Consider the following 19,636-nt stretch of genomic DNA (forward strand, 5'->3'; position numbering starts at 1 on the left):
ACCAGTTCACATATTTCTCTGATAAGTATAACAAAATACTCTGGTTGCCATGGAAACAAGAGGTCATATGCCCGGGTAGATAATTTTTTTTGAAAGACTAATCATATGCATCATGTTCACAAAATCTGAGCAAGAAATAAATTTTTCCACTTTCCATGATTATATAGGGTGAAGCTCAATGCTTATTGGCATGGCCTCTTAAATACTGTGTGGTATGTTTTTCTGCTTTATAAGTTTTCAAGGATTCAATATTGGACTCACTTTCTCCTGCCTCTTTACTGATTATTCCTATGTCTATTTTATCTACAGGAAAAACTTTGTGATTAGTTTATCTTCATGCCCTCGTAATGAAAGATATGGGGGTTTATATTTTTTATCGCGTCAATCCGTCTGTCTGTCTGTTTGGGTTTTTTGTATGTTGTTATAGGCACTCTCTAGAATTTTCCCCTCATAAAGAGACGTACAAATACCAGTTGATAGCTGCAAGTTTGTCCTATGCTCGGTATTAAGAGTCATGACTCATGAAGCAGGAATGAATCTTTTTCGTGCCGGCATCTACTACGACACGGGACCTCGGTTATTCTTGAAACTACGTACCCCTTGCATTGACCTAATAAAGTTACATAATAATTAAAAGTTGTGATCGGACAATGCCCTGATGGAGCCTCGTGCATGCATTCAAAATTTCTAAAACCATTTTGAGGTCATGTATAATGCAATGTTTACGCCATGGGGTCATATTTTCAACTGCAGAAATGTGCCTAAATCTGAAAAACAATAGCTTGTTTTGGACATTCAAATGTTAATTTGTAGAAGGAAAAACAAAATACAAGATAATTGTCTTGAAATATAGGCAATAAGTGGGCTGAGGTCAAGAACGTGAGATTGCTCGGCAAGCCTTGCCCTCTATCACGTTTTCTTACCATCGCCCAAATATCGCCTACTATTGTATATTTCAAGACAGTAACCATGTTTTTTTATTATATATTTACATGTGTATATGGTCTTATTCGACAGACTGGTCTCCACGTCCCACTTTGAGATTACTGTCTGCTTGTCTGCAAAAAATTTAACCTTGCTCATAACTTTTGATTAAGTTGATCCATGACTTTCATATTTCACATGTGTATTTCTAGTAACAAGACTTCCTTTAAGGTACCACCTGATTTGGCCTTTTAACCTCGGCGTTTCAGTTTGACACACTTTTACACAAAAATTTAAAAATATATATATATATTGGCAATAACTTTGAACGGTAAAACTAGTACTAGGACTTTCATACGGCACACATGTTTTTGGTGACATTGGATACCAAAATCTTTCACCTTTTGAACTTGAGCTGAAAGAGTTATGCACTATAAAAAAACTTTAACCTTGGCCATAATTTTGAGAGGGAAGAGTTAGGTCTCTTTACATTGTTTACATATGCTTTTCTTGTGAGAAGACTTTTTTATTATTAACAAAATCTTTGACTTGTCACTTTGACCTTGGAGATTCACCTACTTTTAAAAAAAAAAAAAACTTTGACCATATTTTTAAGGTTTAGGACTGGGGCTTTCATAGTCCACATACTTAATCCATGTAACAATACTTTTCATTGGATACCAAGAACTTTAACCTTCACCCTGGAGTTTGACCTTTCTTTATAAAACTTATCATTGGCCATAGCGTTTGAGCAGGCGGTGTTAGGATTATCATATATCACAATTTTATTTTTTTTGAGAATTTCTTACGTTGGGTAATAATATATTTTATTTCCATATAAGACAAATCTTCTTTCTTCGCTATAATGGAATACAGGGTCATCAGTGTTTCACAAACACATTTTTTTTCTTTTAAATTAATAAAACATTTCTACTTTACTGTACCTGAGCCTGCACCACAGATCAAAGACTTTGTCACATATACTTCTACATTATGATGAAGGTCTAGTTTTACTTTTTAAATATACTTTATTGACTATGTCAGGAATTTGAAAAATACTTTGGTTCAATTCTTAATAGCTAATTTTGTTAAGTTAGATTTTTTTATTTCCCTTAAATTGACAATTGATCGGAAAATCACAATTATTACAATATATTACACACACTTAAATTATGCAAGTAGATTCGGGGGTGTGAGAAATTTGCTTACTGTTTAAAATGTTTTTAATAGACTGGTTGCCTTTTCTACAATGTAGTTAATCGGGGAAATCTCCAGCTGATAACTTATGAATAAAATTTGGTTTCCAATGAACTTAAATCTTAGCAATGCCTCCCTTTACCTCACACGAACAAATTTCTGAAATTAAGTTTCGTAATTTTTCCCTCTACGTTTTATGGACTTTGATATTGAATACTATTCGTTATCTCAATATTCTTCCTTATTCATAATTTTTATTTTGTTTGTCAAACTTTCTACAGTAATTTGTGTTTTGGGGAAATTGAGCTAACAACCAATCCCCACTTTAAAAAAAAACAATTCTCTGTTCCTAAATAGAATTCTTTTTGTTGAAATCATATGCATAATAAAACTGTTAAGAAATTGAGGTAAAATTCAATTTCTACATTTTTGAGAGCCATCAAAATTGTGTTCTTCAGTTTCTCCTTAACATATGTTGGCAACTCCTGATATTAATCTAGGTCAATTTAAAAGTAGAAATATAACAAGGACTGCTTTATTTTAAAGTAAACTGTACATTATATATCGAGATGCATTAAAAATCTTTGAAAAGAATTTTCTCAGAAGTTTGCCAATTTCTTTTTCGTGCGATTTACGATCGCTATTTCCCTGTTATACGATTGCTTTAAAAAATATTCATGTCATTGAATCTCTCCTCGCAATTGTCCAGTTAAATGTTGTTTTGAGGATAATATAACATGCAGTTTCAATTATAATTATATTAAGTTCATATTTCCAGGAATCACTACTTAACAATAATCTTCAACGCTAGTATATATGATTAAACCTCTACTGATTCTTCCCTATATAAAATTATACTTTAAGTGATTAGATCTGAACAATTCCCCAGAAATAGCTGTGAATCGTCTTATCCCCGAGTGTTAGTTTTTTGAGCTTATCCCTCGGTCGAAAGCTAGTCATGTTAATTCGCGAATATAGACTTTCAAATTGTGACGTCATATTAGAGCGACGCAAAAACACAATGCTTTGTTACGTATTTCATATAACAAAACGCAACAAAGCTACAGTACGGCGCATCTCTGCAAAAACAGACTTGTTAAAATTTTCCTATAGGATTTGGTATTTTTTAAATTAATAAATGTATACATTTAAAATTACTAGTTTTATAAGTAAGGAATTCTGATTATTTTTATTTAAATTAATAATCATTGATGGTAAATAAATATATACATCGCAACGTGTTCGAGGTTCCACATTCCATGCTATATATGCATGCTGAGTTTTCATAAACAAAACAGCATGTTAAGAGAGGGAAGACCGGTAGGCCTGCTACATTGACAAAGTCGAACAAAACGAATATCGAAACCAAACATACAGAAAGAAGGTCCTTTAGCTGAAAAAAAACTGTCGTTCAATTTTTTCATATTTTGTATATCCCTAATTTAGTATGTCCCACATACATAAAAGCAGATTTATCAAAAAGTTTCTAGACTTATTTTTGAGAGATTGAGTTACAAATACTATGCTCCACGACGTCTGAGTGAACATTTGATTCTCCATATTTTTGGGTCCTTTGCTCGATCCATAACGGAATTTTTTCAACACAATTAAAAATATGTCTGCGAATATGTGTTTTTTGAAATATTAAGTAGTATGAATAGGGTTAAAATTTCGAAAAAGCAAGATTATTTTGTCACACCGTATATAAAGATGAAAAATTACGTACTTTTTAAGACAACTTAAACAATAAAAAAAATATTTTCCAAAAATTCTATCATTTAATATTTGAACATTTAGGTTGAAATGCAATTTCGTCAAGGTATTAATTAACTGTAAAAATATCGATTGGTGAAGCTGAGCTCAATATTACACGGAGCATAGTTAAACGAGACAAGACCATGAGAAAAAACGTGTTATGTTTACATTTCTCGAGTACGGGAAAACTCAACTATGACGTCACACATTTCTAAAATAAGCTAAATAAGACATACCTACAGAATATTTCCCTCAACAACCATGTAAAAATATTTTTTGCCCTCTGTAATTCACAAAATACCCGACCGTGTACAGATCATGACCCGTTTTAAATATTTTATACTACCCGTTTTCACCCTGTTTAATCTTACTGTACTGAGAGATCCACTATGATGTCAACGACGCGCTGGACGCGCAGTGTAGGGAAACAGAAGAGTAGATTAGTCTATTTACGTAATTTGATAATATTGCAAGAAATTTTGAATGTTTTCAGATATTTTTATACAAGATAGTGAACGCAAACAAACGGTCAAAAAATTATACAAGTACTGTGATTTCAATCTCGTTTTTTTTTTTTTTTTACATATTTTATCAGAGATTATGACGTAAATAAACTGAGTCATGTGACCATACATCCTCGTCCCCTAAAATCAAAACTTTCCTTACAAAAATTTATTTGGGAGATTAATATAATCATTAGATGAAGAAGAAACGGGATCTCAGCGACATTCACGTGAATGTAAAACTCGTTGAGGTTCTACATTACAGGTTTTTAGCTCACCTGAGCTGAAAGCTCAAGTGAGACTTTCTGATCACATTTTGTCCGGCGTCCGTCTGTCTGTCCGTCTGTCTGTCTGTCCGTCTGTCCGTCTGTCTGTCTGTAAACTTTTCACATTTTTGACTTCTTCTCAAGAACCGCTGGGCCAATTTCAACCAAACTTGCCACAAAGTATCCTTGGGTGAAGGGGATTCAAGTTTGTTCAAATGAAAGGCCACGCCCTCATTCAAGGGGAGATAATTGGGAATAAATGAAAATTTGGTGGCATATTTTAAAAATCTTCTTCTCAAGAACCACTGTGCCAGGAAAGATGAAACTTATAGGGAAACATCCTCAGGTAGTGTAGATTCAAGTTTGTTCAAATCATGACCCCCGGGGGTAGGGCGGGGCCAAAATCGCCGACCTAAGTTTTACATAGAAATATATAGGAAAATTCTTTAAAAATCTTCTTCTCAAGAATGACAAAGCCATAATTCATCATATTTATATGGAAGCATGCTCAGGTACTGTAGATTCAATTTTGTTCAAATCATGACCTCCGGGGGTAGGGCGGGGCCAAAATGCCCGACCAAAGTTTTACATAGAAATATATATAGGAAAATTCTTTAAAAATCTTCTTCTCAAGAATGACAAAGCCATAATTCATCATATTTATATGGAAGCATGCTCAGGTAGTGTACATTCAATTTTGTTCAAATCTTGACCCCCTGGGGGAGGGCGGGGCCAAAATGGCCGACCAAAGTTTTACATAGAAATATATAGGAAAATTCTTTAAAAATCTTCTTCTCAAGAATGACAAAGCCATAATTCATCATATTTATATGGAAGCATGTTCAGGTAGTGTAGATTCAATTTTGTTCAAATCATGACCCCCGGGGGTAGGGCGGGGCCAAAATCGCCGACTTAAGTTTTACATAGAAATATAAAGGAAAATTCTTTAAAAATCTTCTTCTCAAGAATGACAAAGCCATAATTCATCATATTTATATGGAAGCATGCTCAGGTAGTGTACATTCAATTTTGTTCTAATCTTGACCCCCCGGGGGAGGGCGGGGCCAAAATGGCCGACCAAAGTTTTACATAGAAATATATAGGAAAATTCTTTAAAAATCTTCTTCTCAAGAATGACAAAGCCATAATTCATCATATTTATATTGAAGCATGTTCAGGTAGTGTTTATTCAAGTTTGTTCAAATCATGTCCCCCGGGGGTAGAGCGGGGCCAAAATGGCCGACCAAAGTTTTACATAGAAATATATAGGAAAATTCTTTAAAAATCTTCTTCTCAAGAATGACAAAGCCATAATTCATCATATTTATATGGAAGCATGTTCAGGTAGTGTAGATTCAATTTTGTTCAAATCTTGATCCCCAGGAGTAGGGCAGGGCCAAAATGGCCGACCAAAGTGTTTAAAGATATATATAGGAAAATTCTTTAAAAATCATTTTCTAAAAATAGCAAATCCATGATTGGTCATGGGACTACTTTTGGATTTAAACTTTACAATAAAAAGCCATTTTCTACCTTTTCCTACCCTTAGTGCTCAGGTGAGCGATGTGGCCCATGGGCCTCTTGTTTTTTTATAATATGTGCTTTAATTCTCGTATCTCTTTCAAAAAAGAAATCAGTGTTCACTCAACATAAAAATGCTTTTATAACATATGAAAATTATTGCCATTTGAGGCGGAAATTGTATTGGAACCGCAGAAGATATTTTTGGGACATATTACTGTGATGACGTATGATTTGATGGATTCTTTTTTCTTGCACCCCAATGCACAAATCGTCAACATTTGAACTTAATCACGTTAAATTCATCTGAATGGACATTAAAAGGTAAAGTATTATTCATTTACAGGTGAGTTATGATATTTTGATTCTGAGAATTGCTTTAACCTAATATTCCATTATACGAGGGTTGTTCGATATATATGTGTATTGTACCACAGCGCGATAACACCTTGCACGATTTAGTCGATATTTATACGCCTGGATAACTATATTCAATGCCTTGCAAACAGTATAAACACGAGACTTCAACTACACATGGTTATAAAATAATCGTCATTTCAATGAAGCCAGTTGTTGACCACTTTTGTAAAAATGGCCGGGAAACGGGCCGAGAATATTAAAGAAATTAGAGCTTATATAAAAGTTCGCACAAAAGTCTGTAATTCGGTAAAGAAGATTTTTTACTGAATTGGGGTAAGTTTATGGGTCTGATAAGGTATATTATGAGACAGTTCGTAGGTGGAGACAGAAATTTCTGACTGGCACAAAGTCCGTCAAAGATGCAGCAAAATGGGGTCGACCTGTGAATGTATCAGGCAAGACAAATGTCTCAAAAGTCAAGGAAATAATTGAAAGTGATGGCAGGTACACGATTCGTGATATTGCCAAAGCTGTTAGCATATCCCTATCGCGGGTGCATTTCATTTTGAAGCATATTTTGAAAGTACGAAAGATTTCTGCCAGATGAATACCCCATATATAAACAGATTACAAAAAAGGTACGAATACAAACCGCTAAGCGACTGCTAAAAATGTTTCCAAACTTTAATTAAAGTAAATTTGCAAACATAGTTACTGGTGACGAAACATGGGTTCACTTTTTCGAACCAGTAAGAAAAGTTTGAAACAAATTATGGCTAACCTAACACGGTAGAGGGCCTGTAGTTGTCAAAAGGACAATGAGTACAAAGAATGTCCTTTCCCAGCAGACACGCAACGTTGTTTCAACGTTGAAAGGAGGTGGAATATAGGTTGCAACGTTGATCAACTATATTTGAACGTTGTTTCAACGTTAAGGTTTCAACGTTGAATCCTCAACCTTTTTTCAATGTTGAAACAACGTTGAAGCTGCAACATATTTTCAACGTTAAATGTCCGTCGATATTTCAACGTTGAAACAACGTTGAGGCTGCAACATATTTTCAACGTTGAATGTTTATCGATATTTCAACGTTGAAACAAAGTTGAAGCTGCAACATATTTTCAACGTTGAATGCTCGTCGATATTTAACGTTGAAACAACGTTGAAGGTTCAGCATTTTTCAACTTTGAGTATTTTCTGATATTGTAGAGTTAAAACAAGGATTAAAATTGCAAAGTTGACTATCTCTTGATTTCAACGTTGAAACAACGTGGAAGATGCAACATTTTTTCAACTTTAGGAAAGTTAGGAAAATTTAACGTTGAAACAAAGGGTGACGAGTATTGAGCACTTTAGTTTTTAAGTTTAAAATATAAAGGTGTCTTTAACTTCTAATCCATGTGATTTTCCTCAATACACACACAACTGTATGCATTGTAAGAAAATATTATATATAATAATTATTATACTTAATAAATGAAACGCATGCATTAATAATTGATTTACTCAAAAGAGTTGTGCAAATAGCTAATACCATCTCGTATAAAATTTTAGATATGAATTTACACGATTCATGGCATCTACATTTAACACTTCATTATAATTATATTTCAAAAAAGGTTATTATCTTTTTAACAAATTGTGAATGCTATTCTTTTTTACATATTTATAAAATATGTTAAATATAAGCTTTTAATAAATAATAATATCTTTATCCAACATCACACTGTAACTCCATGTTACTATAGAATTAAAAAAAATAATTATTCCGAATTAATGTTCTTAAAATTAGACTCATATAGATCCGTGCCGTATACTATTGCACAGATCATATGTACAGAGCGAATTTAAGAAGTTTTATTTTATTAGATTGTGCTTTTGTTGTGTGCATTAAATTAATTTTATAATCTTTCTTTTCAAAAAATATAAAAGAAATTATTATAATTACATAAGAATGTTCCCACTGACAATTAACCCTAATCAAGTTGCATTACTTAAGATCCACTCCCAAAAACCTTCAAGATATCAGATAAGGAGTGCCTCTCGCTTAGTTGGTCAGTTTGGGTGTCAGGATAACCTTGTTATGCAATTTTCTTGCTGTGCAGAGTATAGCTGTTTGCAGCTTATCTAGGTCAAAATTTGAATTCAACTGATGGACAAGAAGTGCGCGTCTCCTTGCTGATCATATTTAATGTGTTTTCAAGCTATATACACAAAGGATTACGGCTGGAATATCAATTTCTGCTCAGTAGGTATTAATTCCTCTTAATGAATTTAAGAAATTAAGCTTTTTTAAGTATCTGTTCATCAATTAATTCTTGTTTTATAAGTATATTTGAAATCTGCGTGAAATGCACATCCTTGGTTCGTGTATTATGTGTTTTGTTGATATTCATTTGATTATGAAATATAAGCCAGTATACTGAAATATTATACAATTTAACTAATTGTAGTTCGTCGTAAGGTTCAATCAAGCAGTGGTGCAGGGAATTGATTGTATAGTCAGCCTTGATTGCATCAGATTCTTCGCCCGTGAAAATTATTCAAAGGAGTGCAACATTTTGTAAGTACACTATGTATATGTATGTCTATAACATTTTTCTTCGGTTATTATTATTTACAAGCATACTCATACGAATTTTAACATGAAGTCAACTTTAATTCTTTTAATCATGTTAATTAAATCCAAGTAGCGGATCGGAATATATTCCTTTGTCTGATTTTTTAAAAACATTCATGTATATGTATTTTTATCGCTTGAAATAAAGTGTTACGTACATTTTATCAAACAAATGGCTTTAACATCTTTATTTTTTTTATCAATAGGCTTTTGCTTTAGAGGATGGATTCTCTGAGCTGTTCATTTCTTTCATTCGTGGGACTTAACTGTATGCGTGATTAAAATCAAGGGATCCGCCACTTTATCGAACTTAGTAGTGTAAGGCAGACGCGTACTTTGAAAGACCTGGATGTGATTACTGTGACCCACTTTTCACTAGGAATATAAATTTTAGTCAAGCAGAGATTTTTGTGATTCAATGATTGATTCCGAAATTATGTTTGTCTTAAAAATACATGTAAAATAAATTCTCTCACAGTCATAATACTGGATTACAACTTATATAAATATTACGCAACTTGAATAATTTTTTTGCTTAGAATTTGAAATGTATTTGTTAATATAAGCAAAATGTAATATTAATTCAACGTGATTTCAACCAAATATCAAAGTTTGTACAACAGAAAAATTTCAACCAAATCTCAACCTTATTTCAACCAATGTTCACTTTTGTTCAATGTTGATATTTGACGTTGAAACAGCTTCAACGTTGCCTCAACTTTCATTTACAATTGAAAATCAACCATAAATCAACCAAAACTTCAACCCGTTTTCAACGTTTATTCAACGGTGAAAATTGACGGTGAAACAACGTTATATCTCAACGTTGCCTCAACTTTCATATGCAACCAAAATTCAACGTTGATTCAACGTTGAATCAACGTTGAAATGCCTGCTGGGTTATTGCATATTCTTCTCTGGAGATATTTCAGCCGTACAAATTCCGGTGCCGAAGGGCAAAAGTATTACAGATCGGTATTACCGAGATGTACTGAAAAAGCTGAAGAAATATCAGAAACGACGTCCTGTGTCGGGATTTAGGTATGTCCACCTTCTTCATGATAATGCTCCATCACATACCTCATAGGTAAACCTAAATCAGCGTTCCGTGACGCATTTCATAAATGGATTTAGAGATAAAAAAATTGTGTATTTCAAATCACGGAGAATACTTCGAAGGAATGAAATGTCCATTTGACTTTTTCAATCGAATGCTTTTGAGATATCGTACAATACACAATATATATAGAAAAACCCTCGTACATGTATTTGTAAACCCTATGTTGTATGCACGTGTCATTTTAGAATTCACGTGGTACAAGTAAAAAGATCTAAATTGTACGACAATTGATTTTCCGGCAGATTTTAATTATGTCATTAAGTATGAAGAGAGAATATCTATTTTTCTCAAACTGCTTACTTCAACTTTTTACCTTATTTCTTAATGATATTTTGCGTAAATTTGAATGAAAAAGCAAACGATTTGCAGCCGCATTGTCCTTTTAAGTAAAATTCAAGGAAATGTAATATGAAATTCCAGTATTGTAATCTCAAACAACGTTCAATCTCACCTATCTCATGCTTTTCTGAACTGATTCTATCACCGTCTCCCTGCTGTTTTAGATAACTGTTTATCCCGCTCGAAACGTCTTTGTTCAATGAGGAATATTCTTCTTTGCTAATATCTTCCAATGAGGAGTCTGCCATCTTGCTGGTTTCATCTATGCTTAGGCCTAGTGTGTCATCCTGTTCATCCATTATACAATCTGACAAGGCATTATCATCAGACTTCTCTTCCCCAAGCTTTTTTTGTTCTCTGTCCTTTTCGCCTAAAGAAAAAACGTCTTCAATTTAGGAAGACTTTGATATGTTTCCAGGTTTGTCATATAAACATAAGCTGATTCAGATGTATAAATAAGTTTTTAGGCTTGTAAATATGCATGTATAACATTTGTAAAAGACTTTTAGAGCAATTGATAAGAATATCCAGTTATTATAATATAATATGATATGTGGTGAAATGTATTTATCATTTTCCCATATTGAAATTATATTTATATAATTCATATCAACATTTAAGGTATGTCACTGGTTACATTTGTTAAATTAAGGATTTTTTTAGAAGTATATCTTGGATGAGTACTCACATAATATGACTCACAAGCGCGGAAAAAACAGTGGGTCAGTTTGTCTCTTACTGATCTACGGTACAATTAAGTTGACTTTTTGCACTTGACCTTTAACTCTTTAGTTAATTATTATAACCTTTTTAGATATTATTTCATCAGATGTAACGATGGCAAAAATAGAATCGTATTTTACATTAAATAGTTTGAATGATATTTACTTTGAACATAGGACAAGATAGGGTAAGACCATTATTTGGCCCCCTATTTTGGGTGTCTTTCAGAATGATCCAACAGTTTATCCATGTAAACCTGTTTTCAGCCCTGCCACAAAATGAGTTTTGGTTTTAAGATTAAAAAAATACAGGGGTCACAATGAGCTCTGGAAATCAGTCAATTTTCGGAATTTCTCATTTTTATTTAAATTTTCATTAATTTTACAGCATATTTTCTTTCGGAAAACATAGAGCACACGCTTGCCTATCTACCAAATTTATACAGTGTATATTTTATACTCTGATATCAGATGCAGTATATGTGTAAAAATCTCAGATAGGCAAGCGTGTGCTATGTTTACCGAAGAGAAGTGTATCTCAAATATGATGAAATTCCACCAAAATTGAGGAAATTCGGAAAAATGTCCTATTTCTGCACCCTCTAGTGGCTTTCGTGTAAGCTTTGAATCAAAATTTAGTGCTTGTCTTAAAGTAAGCATAATTTTTACGTTTTAACTACACGCTATCACAATTTTACCAGTGTTCTGTTTTTTATATCAAATAGGGGGCCAGATTAGGCTCTTACCCTATCTTGTCCTTTTGCAAATTATTGCGTTAATGCGTGTTATTGTGTGGCATTTTGCACTAAAAAGGGGCATGTGTGTGGTATTTAAAATCTAAAAAGGCAATAGAATAGAATATTTTCGGTATAAAACTTTTTTATGACTTAAATGCTGATCAGTCAAAAGTATCGAGTAGTTTAAAATAATGAAAGAAAAAAAATTGAGGTCACTGATGTTAATTTTGAAATATTGGTAAAAATATGTGAATAACAGGTAAAAAAAAAACTGTGTAAATATTATCATTACTTCTGTAACATATCTCAATTTCTATCTTAATTTCTAGACAAAGTTTGTTTAGGGAAGGTGTAAAATTTGCTAAAAATACCCGGTGTATATTTTGAGACCTTTATTGAAAAGTTGAAGTATATCAGAACGGAAATATTCCCCGAGTAATAGTATTTAAGTAGGTAGATTCTACGATTTTAAATTTAATAACTGCATGTGCAGATTTGCAAAAAATTCTGTCATTGTATAAAATTTTGAAATATCATTCCACCACAAACATATTCCCTTTTAGATTTTGCTTCTCTGTGGCTACATGCCATTTTTTTTTTTTTTTGCTCAACATGTTTTCTTTTCTCTGACTCTCCTTATTAAATATAATCTTCCAATTAAAATGTCATTAAAGTTTGTATTTTCTCTATGAATTGGAAAGATACAAACTGATATATATTTCACCAAAAATATGTTCTTTGACCAAGGTTTCTGTATCTGCCGTTAAAAATAAAATTTCAGCATCAATACCTTGGGTTTCTTCACATTCCCGTCTTTCACCTTCAAATTCTATGAAAGGAATTCTTTCTGCAAATAAATATGATTTCACATTACTTCTATTACAAATCAGATTCTCTTTTCATAAAAAAGGACATTACATTCATCAAATTATTTTTTTTTCAAATTATTATCATTTTTCAACGGAGACAATCGACTAACAGAGAAGTATTGATATTAAGGAATGCCAGTAGCCTCGGTTAAATTAAAAATTTAGTAAATTCTGTTGCGATTATAAAGGCCTTGTTAGTTATTGGATGTATTTTGGTTGATTTTGAATTTTTCATTCAAATTTACAAGCTTTGTTTTCAAACTAAAATTAATTACGGAATGTTCCCTCCCCTTGAGCAATTATATAAAAGGCAGGATAACCAGTCAAGAGTTGTTTATTACTCCTCTATAACACCTGAGACTTAAGGAGCTTTCATGGGTCCGTGATTAATGCCCCTCATACACATGTCGCTGTAATTTCACTTTCGTGGTTTTATAAAGTATAAGACATGATAGGGGAATATTTACCCATGGCATTCAGTTCTCTTTCTTTTAAGCTATGTGAACTAGTTTGGATGTCATCCTTCCTCTTGTGAAGCTTAGCCACTGAATTAAAAAAAAACAATATGCTAAATAGTAGATTAATAACATTGTGTAACAAATATTTATCCGTTTGATTATAAAGTATATAAGTATTTAAACTAGAGATTTATTTTTTTTCTTAGATGCATTGAATAGAAGACAAATTCAGACAAAAAATGTATTATGATGAAAAATTACATTAAGATTTTAATAAAGGTACATCTAGTAGAGATGAATGAGAGTCGTTTTGTTGAAGGCTTTCAATGTCCTATTTTTTTCGTATATACATTATTTTCATACCGACGAAAGTCTTTTGTTTTCCTCTTCTGATAATGATTACTGGCACACAGGCAGCAATGAGAAAAAATAACATAAATACGCCCATTACTAGGACCCAAACCCATGTATTGTTTTCATCGATATCCCCTGTCACGGCGGTACTCTTGGTTTCTGTTGGTCCAATTGTTGTAATTCTATTTAAAAGCAAACATATCATTTTCTTTATAAGAGCAGAAATGAATCATAAATCAGTCAACTCTGGATATTTGAGACTGTCTTAATATTCATTACATGACAAAGAATGTTTTGAGGTTGGTGAAACTGAATTATTTATATTAAAATTCAACTGTTTTTTAAATAAGATTTAAAAAAAAAGAGATAGAAATTCTGTGGAATTTTACAATATTTTCCTTGTATACAAAAAAATTTCAAATTTTACAGTTAATCTGGAGTCTGTAAATTTTATTTTTATAACAAAAAACCTTTGAATTTTCACTGCTTATTACTCAAATTAGGTCAAGATTGGAAGAAATTTAAATCTTCATAATATACAAGATCTTCATTTATATGAACTATTTTTAGTCGATATGACATTTAGCATTAAAAGAAGAAAAATAAGGTTTGAAATGTCTAGAAAAGTGAATTAGAAATTTTTGAGACAAATAATAGGATGATAATCACACTTTTGGGGTTATTTCCTCTAAAAGATGACTATTTTTGTTGTTGTTGTTGTTTTTTTTTTTTTTTTTTTTTTTTGTAATGATGAATTTTTTTTTCATGTCGTCGGAACTTCTCGCCCATTAATCGATAAATTAATCATAAGGTGTACAAAATGCTTGTCATAATCCTCACTTAAGGGACAATAAGATAGATCTTGTGTTATAAAAACTTATTTAGAGTTAACAAACAACCAAAGACAAATATATCTACTGCAAATTCCTTATACCCCCGCTTGAAAAGTGGAGGGTATATAGTAATCATTTCTATTATTTCTGTACGCCCGTCTGTCTGTCTGTACGTCAATCCGTCTGTTACGCTACTCCTCTCATACCACTGAAGGAAATTTAATGAAACGTTCACAGAATCTTTATTACATAATGCCATTGTGCACATACTATTTTACTTTTTCATCTGACATATATTTTTAAATTTTCCAGAGCAAAACATGGATACTGCCATAATATTCATATGGGAGGCGGGGTATTATTTAGTGAGCTCATTGTTGTACCTCTAGTTTTAATACATTTGGGTCAATGTTCATAGGTAAGCAAAATTTTGTTGGTTTGTGGGGATGTGATTTCGTGGGTAACTCATATATACAGAGGATTCAATAAATAAATATGTTTATAAAATAAATGTTTTGGGGGATGTAAATTCATGGATAAGGGTGACCCATGAAATCCACAAAAATTGGTCCCCCATAAACATCGGGCATTTTTTGAAAAGAGAAGTTTATGTAACCTTCTTGGGTAAGTAAACTAATCACATACCCCTGTTCATTACACGGAGGCTCAGCAAGAAAGCATCCATTTCCAATAGATAGACAGCTTTGATCTGAAAATGAATGAACAGATACATAGCCTTCAATTAAATGTTTTCTCATTTTCTCATAAATCAGAAATTTTCGTCTTCAATGGGTAAGTCAATTAGATTTTGAAAAATACGTAATTTGAGACAAACATGGCTGAGTGTTCAAGATCACATGGGATTCAAATATGTTAATTTGAGACACACATAGCTGAGTGTTCAAGATCATATGGAATTCTGTATTGTTATTAGATTGGAGCGGGATGGGGCAGTTCTAGGCCTGTTTCTAAACTGTATTGAAATACATGTAGCACTAATTTTTTACATATGCAGTTTTCAAGATGAAACGTCTTGACAAAATCTGTATTCTGTTATAAATATATGTCTTAACGAAATTTTGTACACGTGTTTTTCCCTCAGAAATTTGCACATTTTTATTATATAATTTTCTCTCCTTTGATTAAAACTCAAGAATTTTTTTATATGCCTGTGTAGAAATGTTTTAAATAAATGATGTTATTTTAAAGGAAAGGAAATCAATGATAATTTATCGAGATAAGTTAATCTTATGGGCAATATTAATTGATATACTTTTTATTTACAAATTGTATTATGATACATTTTGATTTAAGAAAAATTAATTTTAGATTATACAATGCACGTACATTTGAATACTTCATTGCTCCAGTACAGCTTATCTGGACACCCATTTCTAAATTGTTTACAGCTGTAGGCTTCAACAAGAGACGTTGTTTTCTTCAGTATCAGACATATACCTATACAAAAGTTTAAATCTATATTGAATTCCATATACTCATGTTATTATAATAAGTTATATGGATTTACTCAATGGCATGAGACAAAAGACAAAAGAAAAATATATTTTAAAGTTGTCTATAAATCATATTAAAATTATTTATATGACTTGCTGAACTTTAGATAATAAATATCATTTTATTTTGATATATTTACATCCACTGAATATTTTCTCCTTTATTTCTTAAGAAACCCCATTGCGTTCATCACTGCATAAACTACAGTAGGCAGGTCGCCTGTACAGATTTCTTAATCAGTGGCTGTTCCATCAATGAAACGTATATAAAGACGTTCGCATCATTAATACAATAATTAATCTTTTTAATCCTACTTTTATTGATTATTTAAACAGATATAAATATAAACAATAAAATGCTTTCTTTGTTTGTTGTTACTGGAATGAACGGTCGCAGCTATTGCAGAAAAAATTAACATAACCCGCTTACGCGGGTTATGTATTTTTTCTGCAACCGCTGCTTCCGTTCATTCCAGTAACAACAAACAAAGAAAGTATTTTATTGTTTAAATAAAGTTTCCAGCCATGTGTAGTATTTACATTTCCCCATTTACAAACCAAGCTTCTCCTAAATAAGCTTAAGATTAAATTGCCAGTATTTTTTTTACTCTTTTCAATTGGAATCCTTGGATATCTGTAACAAAACTCCACCAGTTGTGTAATGTTCTCGTTTGGTATACACATGTATCCATTACTCTCTGTACAGTTTAGGTCAGATGACCTATTTCTCCATTCTGATTGGTTCCTGGGACATGACGTTGTGTTGTACACGGGGAATGAATAGCCTTCCAGCTTATCCTTTGGAGTAGAAATTGGGTTGAATGTATCAAACTCCTTTAAACTGCATAGTACATTTCTTCCAATCTTTTACCTTATCATTAGTTTGTTAAAACAAGGGTAAAAGATAAAGAGATTTAGATTTCGTGATTTAGTAAAAGATTTAGAAGATAATCAAGAAATTACAAGAATAGAAAATAGTATGGTGACATTAAAAAAATTTCTTCTCAAGAACCACTGTGCCAGAACACCTAAAACTTGTTGGTTGCTACCTTCAGTAGTGTATGTAGAGGCTGGCACAAAAGGGAGTCAAAGTTTTACAATGGAATCTCCTCAAGAAAAACTGGACCAGAAGAGTTAAAACTCATGTGGAGGCATATTGGGATAGTGTAGAATCTAAATTGTTTAAATCATGTTCCCTGAGAGTAGAGTGAGACCATTAAAGGGAATCGAAGATTTGCAATGAAATATATAACAGGAAAATCTTCTTTATAGACGCTCTTTTTGATAAGGTCTTTGACCTATTGTGCCAACCTTGGTGATTGGCAATTTATTTTTTTCTATAATTTCACAATTTTGAAAGAAGCATTCTTGCTGATAATTTTTTTCTATATGATCCCTTAGAACCCGACCCAAACTCTTTACCCTCCCTCGAATTTCAAAAATATGGTACAACACTCACAGATTCTCATTTTAATGTTTACAGATTGACTGTACCAATATATAAACTAGGTCGTATTGTTTGCGTAAAGCTTCAACTAAGCATGTTTTACTTGTAGACATAAGTAACTTTCAAATAAAGTATCCATAATATAAACTTACACATTTTACCACCCAGTGTTTTAGTGTTGTCATCAAAATCCAGAAATAAACATACATCGAGGTACGTGCCATGGACATGATGGACATTTGTCTTGTCTAATGTCTTGATCCACATTTGTGATCAGTCTTTGTCGCTAAAAAGCTTTTAAAAAAATCAAAAATCCCAAAAACTAAAGGCAAGCCTTTATAAACGAAAACTAATATGGCGGACTCACAAGTAAATTCTTGAGTACAGACGTCCGTGAATCAGATTACCTTTTATTGTGCACAGTTTAGTAGAAAAAGATAACAACCTAAACTGTGACATAAATGAGACACTTGTTTTGAACAGTGTTTCGGTAAAAAAAAATCAATATTTTAGAAGAGTTAATGCATTAATTCAGGGTATCAAACTTAGAATATGCACATAAAATTATAAAAAAGGAGAAAGCAATTTTGCATTGTTTAAAATCACCTATCTGTGGAGGTGACATTAACAATTTTGATAACACGTTATGCTGATACTTGTCTTAGCTTTTTGTTACAAAGTACTCAGAAGAATAGGCTAATTTATACAAAACAGTGTGGAGTACCATTTTACATGAATATACATAAAATATTTAACTGCGACATAAGTAGTTCGAATTATTACTGCAATGAATTATTGATTTTGTCCTTATTGGGATTTTTTCAATACAGGAAAGGCAGTTTTCTTAGTCATCTATGCATAATAATGGATAACCTATTTCATGATATCGCAGTAAGTTACTTACATTTGATTGAAATGGAACACCATTCTTCAGTTTATTTTGTTTTATACTCTCAGTTTGCAAAACTTATGATTTCTGCGATTTTTTTTTCCTTTATTCTTTTTTATCATTTTCATTTAATATGCCTAATATTGCAATACATGAAAAGTTTTCTGACAAAGTATATATTCAAAGTCATTTTAATCATGACAATTATAGGGTTTTTTAAAATAAAAATACAACATCCGTTCTGCCCTTATGGGGGCAATATTGATTTTCCAATTAATACATATGGATGTTCTATATTGTTTGTTAGTATATAAAAGTGTATGTAACAAAACAAAACAGAATAAGTTGAAAATGACTAGTAATAAAAAGTTAAAATATAAAACATTTGAACATGTGCATGGTGTGTGGTAGAAAAGTGAAGCGTCTTTCCGTGAATGCATGTCGGGATCCGACTTCTGAATACAGATTTCAACTTTTGTGGCAGCAGTGAGAGATACACAAACTGTTTTTCTTTCACATTTATCTTTGTATGTCCTAAGAATTGATGATTTGTTTTTCTTTGCTTCTCCGTAACAAAAGAAAAACTAGTGCTTAAGTTAAGTTAATATACATTATATTGGTTGTTTAACGTGTTGCACGTGCTCGCTCTTGAAAGCACGTGCGCGCAAAAGGACCTTCGTTCGGCAAATCTACATAACATCCCTACTGACCCTTAAAAGGTTTTACCTAAGTCGGATGTGAAGTTTACAAGATCACTCGTGGACTAGATTTTCCCGAGGAAGAAGAAAAATAACTAGATGAGATCTCGTTGCAAGCAACGAGTAGGTCTTCCGACCGACTTTTCTCCAGCGAGCAGAGCAATCAACTTCTCGGATTGAATAAATCATGAGACAAACCATTTATTTGGTTTTAGTGCTCAACATCTAATTTTGCTTTTATGGTATCTTTTAAACTTAGCAAAACACTACTTTATGAAAAGTAAGGTCAAGGTCAAAGAAAAGGTCAAGGTCAAAAATGGTGATATAATTAAATGGCTCTCATCAGTATTTATTAACAAGTGAAGGTAAATCTTGAATATCTTGAATAGTATGCTTAAAACTGAGCTTAACACTAATTTAAGATAAATGGGGTCAATGTCAAAATATGTTGACAAAATTGCATAGCTCTCGTTAATATCTATCAGCATATGTATCATAGAGAGTTTCTT

General features: G+C 32.2%; 1 protein-coding gene and 1 long non-coding RNA gene across 2 annotated transcripts; one reads left to right on the forward strand and one right to left on the reverse strand.

Annotated features, from left to right (window-relative positions):
* Positions 1 to 175: 175 nt before the first annotated feature.
* On the reverse strand, positions 176 to 17,893 carry LOC134238741 (uncharacterized). The gene is made up of 9 exons (XM_062720864.1): positions 17,693 to 17,893; positions 16,702 to 16,891; positions 15,927 to 16,037; positions 15,225 to 15,288; positions 13,756 to 13,928; positions 13,402 to 13,479; positions 12,856 to 12,912; positions 10,719 to 10,976; positions 176 to 303 (listed from the first exon to the last, which is right to left on the reverse strand). The coding sequence occupies exons 1-9, from the start codon at positions 17,777 to 17,779 to the stop codon at positions 176 to 178; spliced, it is 1,146 nt and encodes a 381-aa protein (XP_062576848.1). The 5' UTR covers positions 17,780 to 17,893.
* Positions 8,385 to 9,658, forward strand: LOC134238742 (uncharacterized). Its single transcript, XR_009986071.1, has 3 exons — positions 8,385 to 8,775; positions 8,981 to 9,090; positions 9,354 to 9,658. It is a non-coding gene; the product is annotated as an uncharacterized LOC134238742 (long non-coding RNA).
* Positions 17,894 to 19,636: the final 1,743 nt, after the last annotated feature.

This window comes from Saccostrea cucullata, unplaced genomic scaffold, assembly GCF_032062105.1.
Source record: "Saccostrea cucullata isolate Sc308-1 unplaced genomic scaffold, CSIRO_AGI_Scuc_v1 ctg10190, whole genome shotgun sequence".
In the NCBI taxonomy this organism is placed as follows: Eukaryota; Metazoa; Mollusca; class Bivalvia; order Ostreida; family Ostreidae; genus Saccostrea; species Saccostrea cuccullata.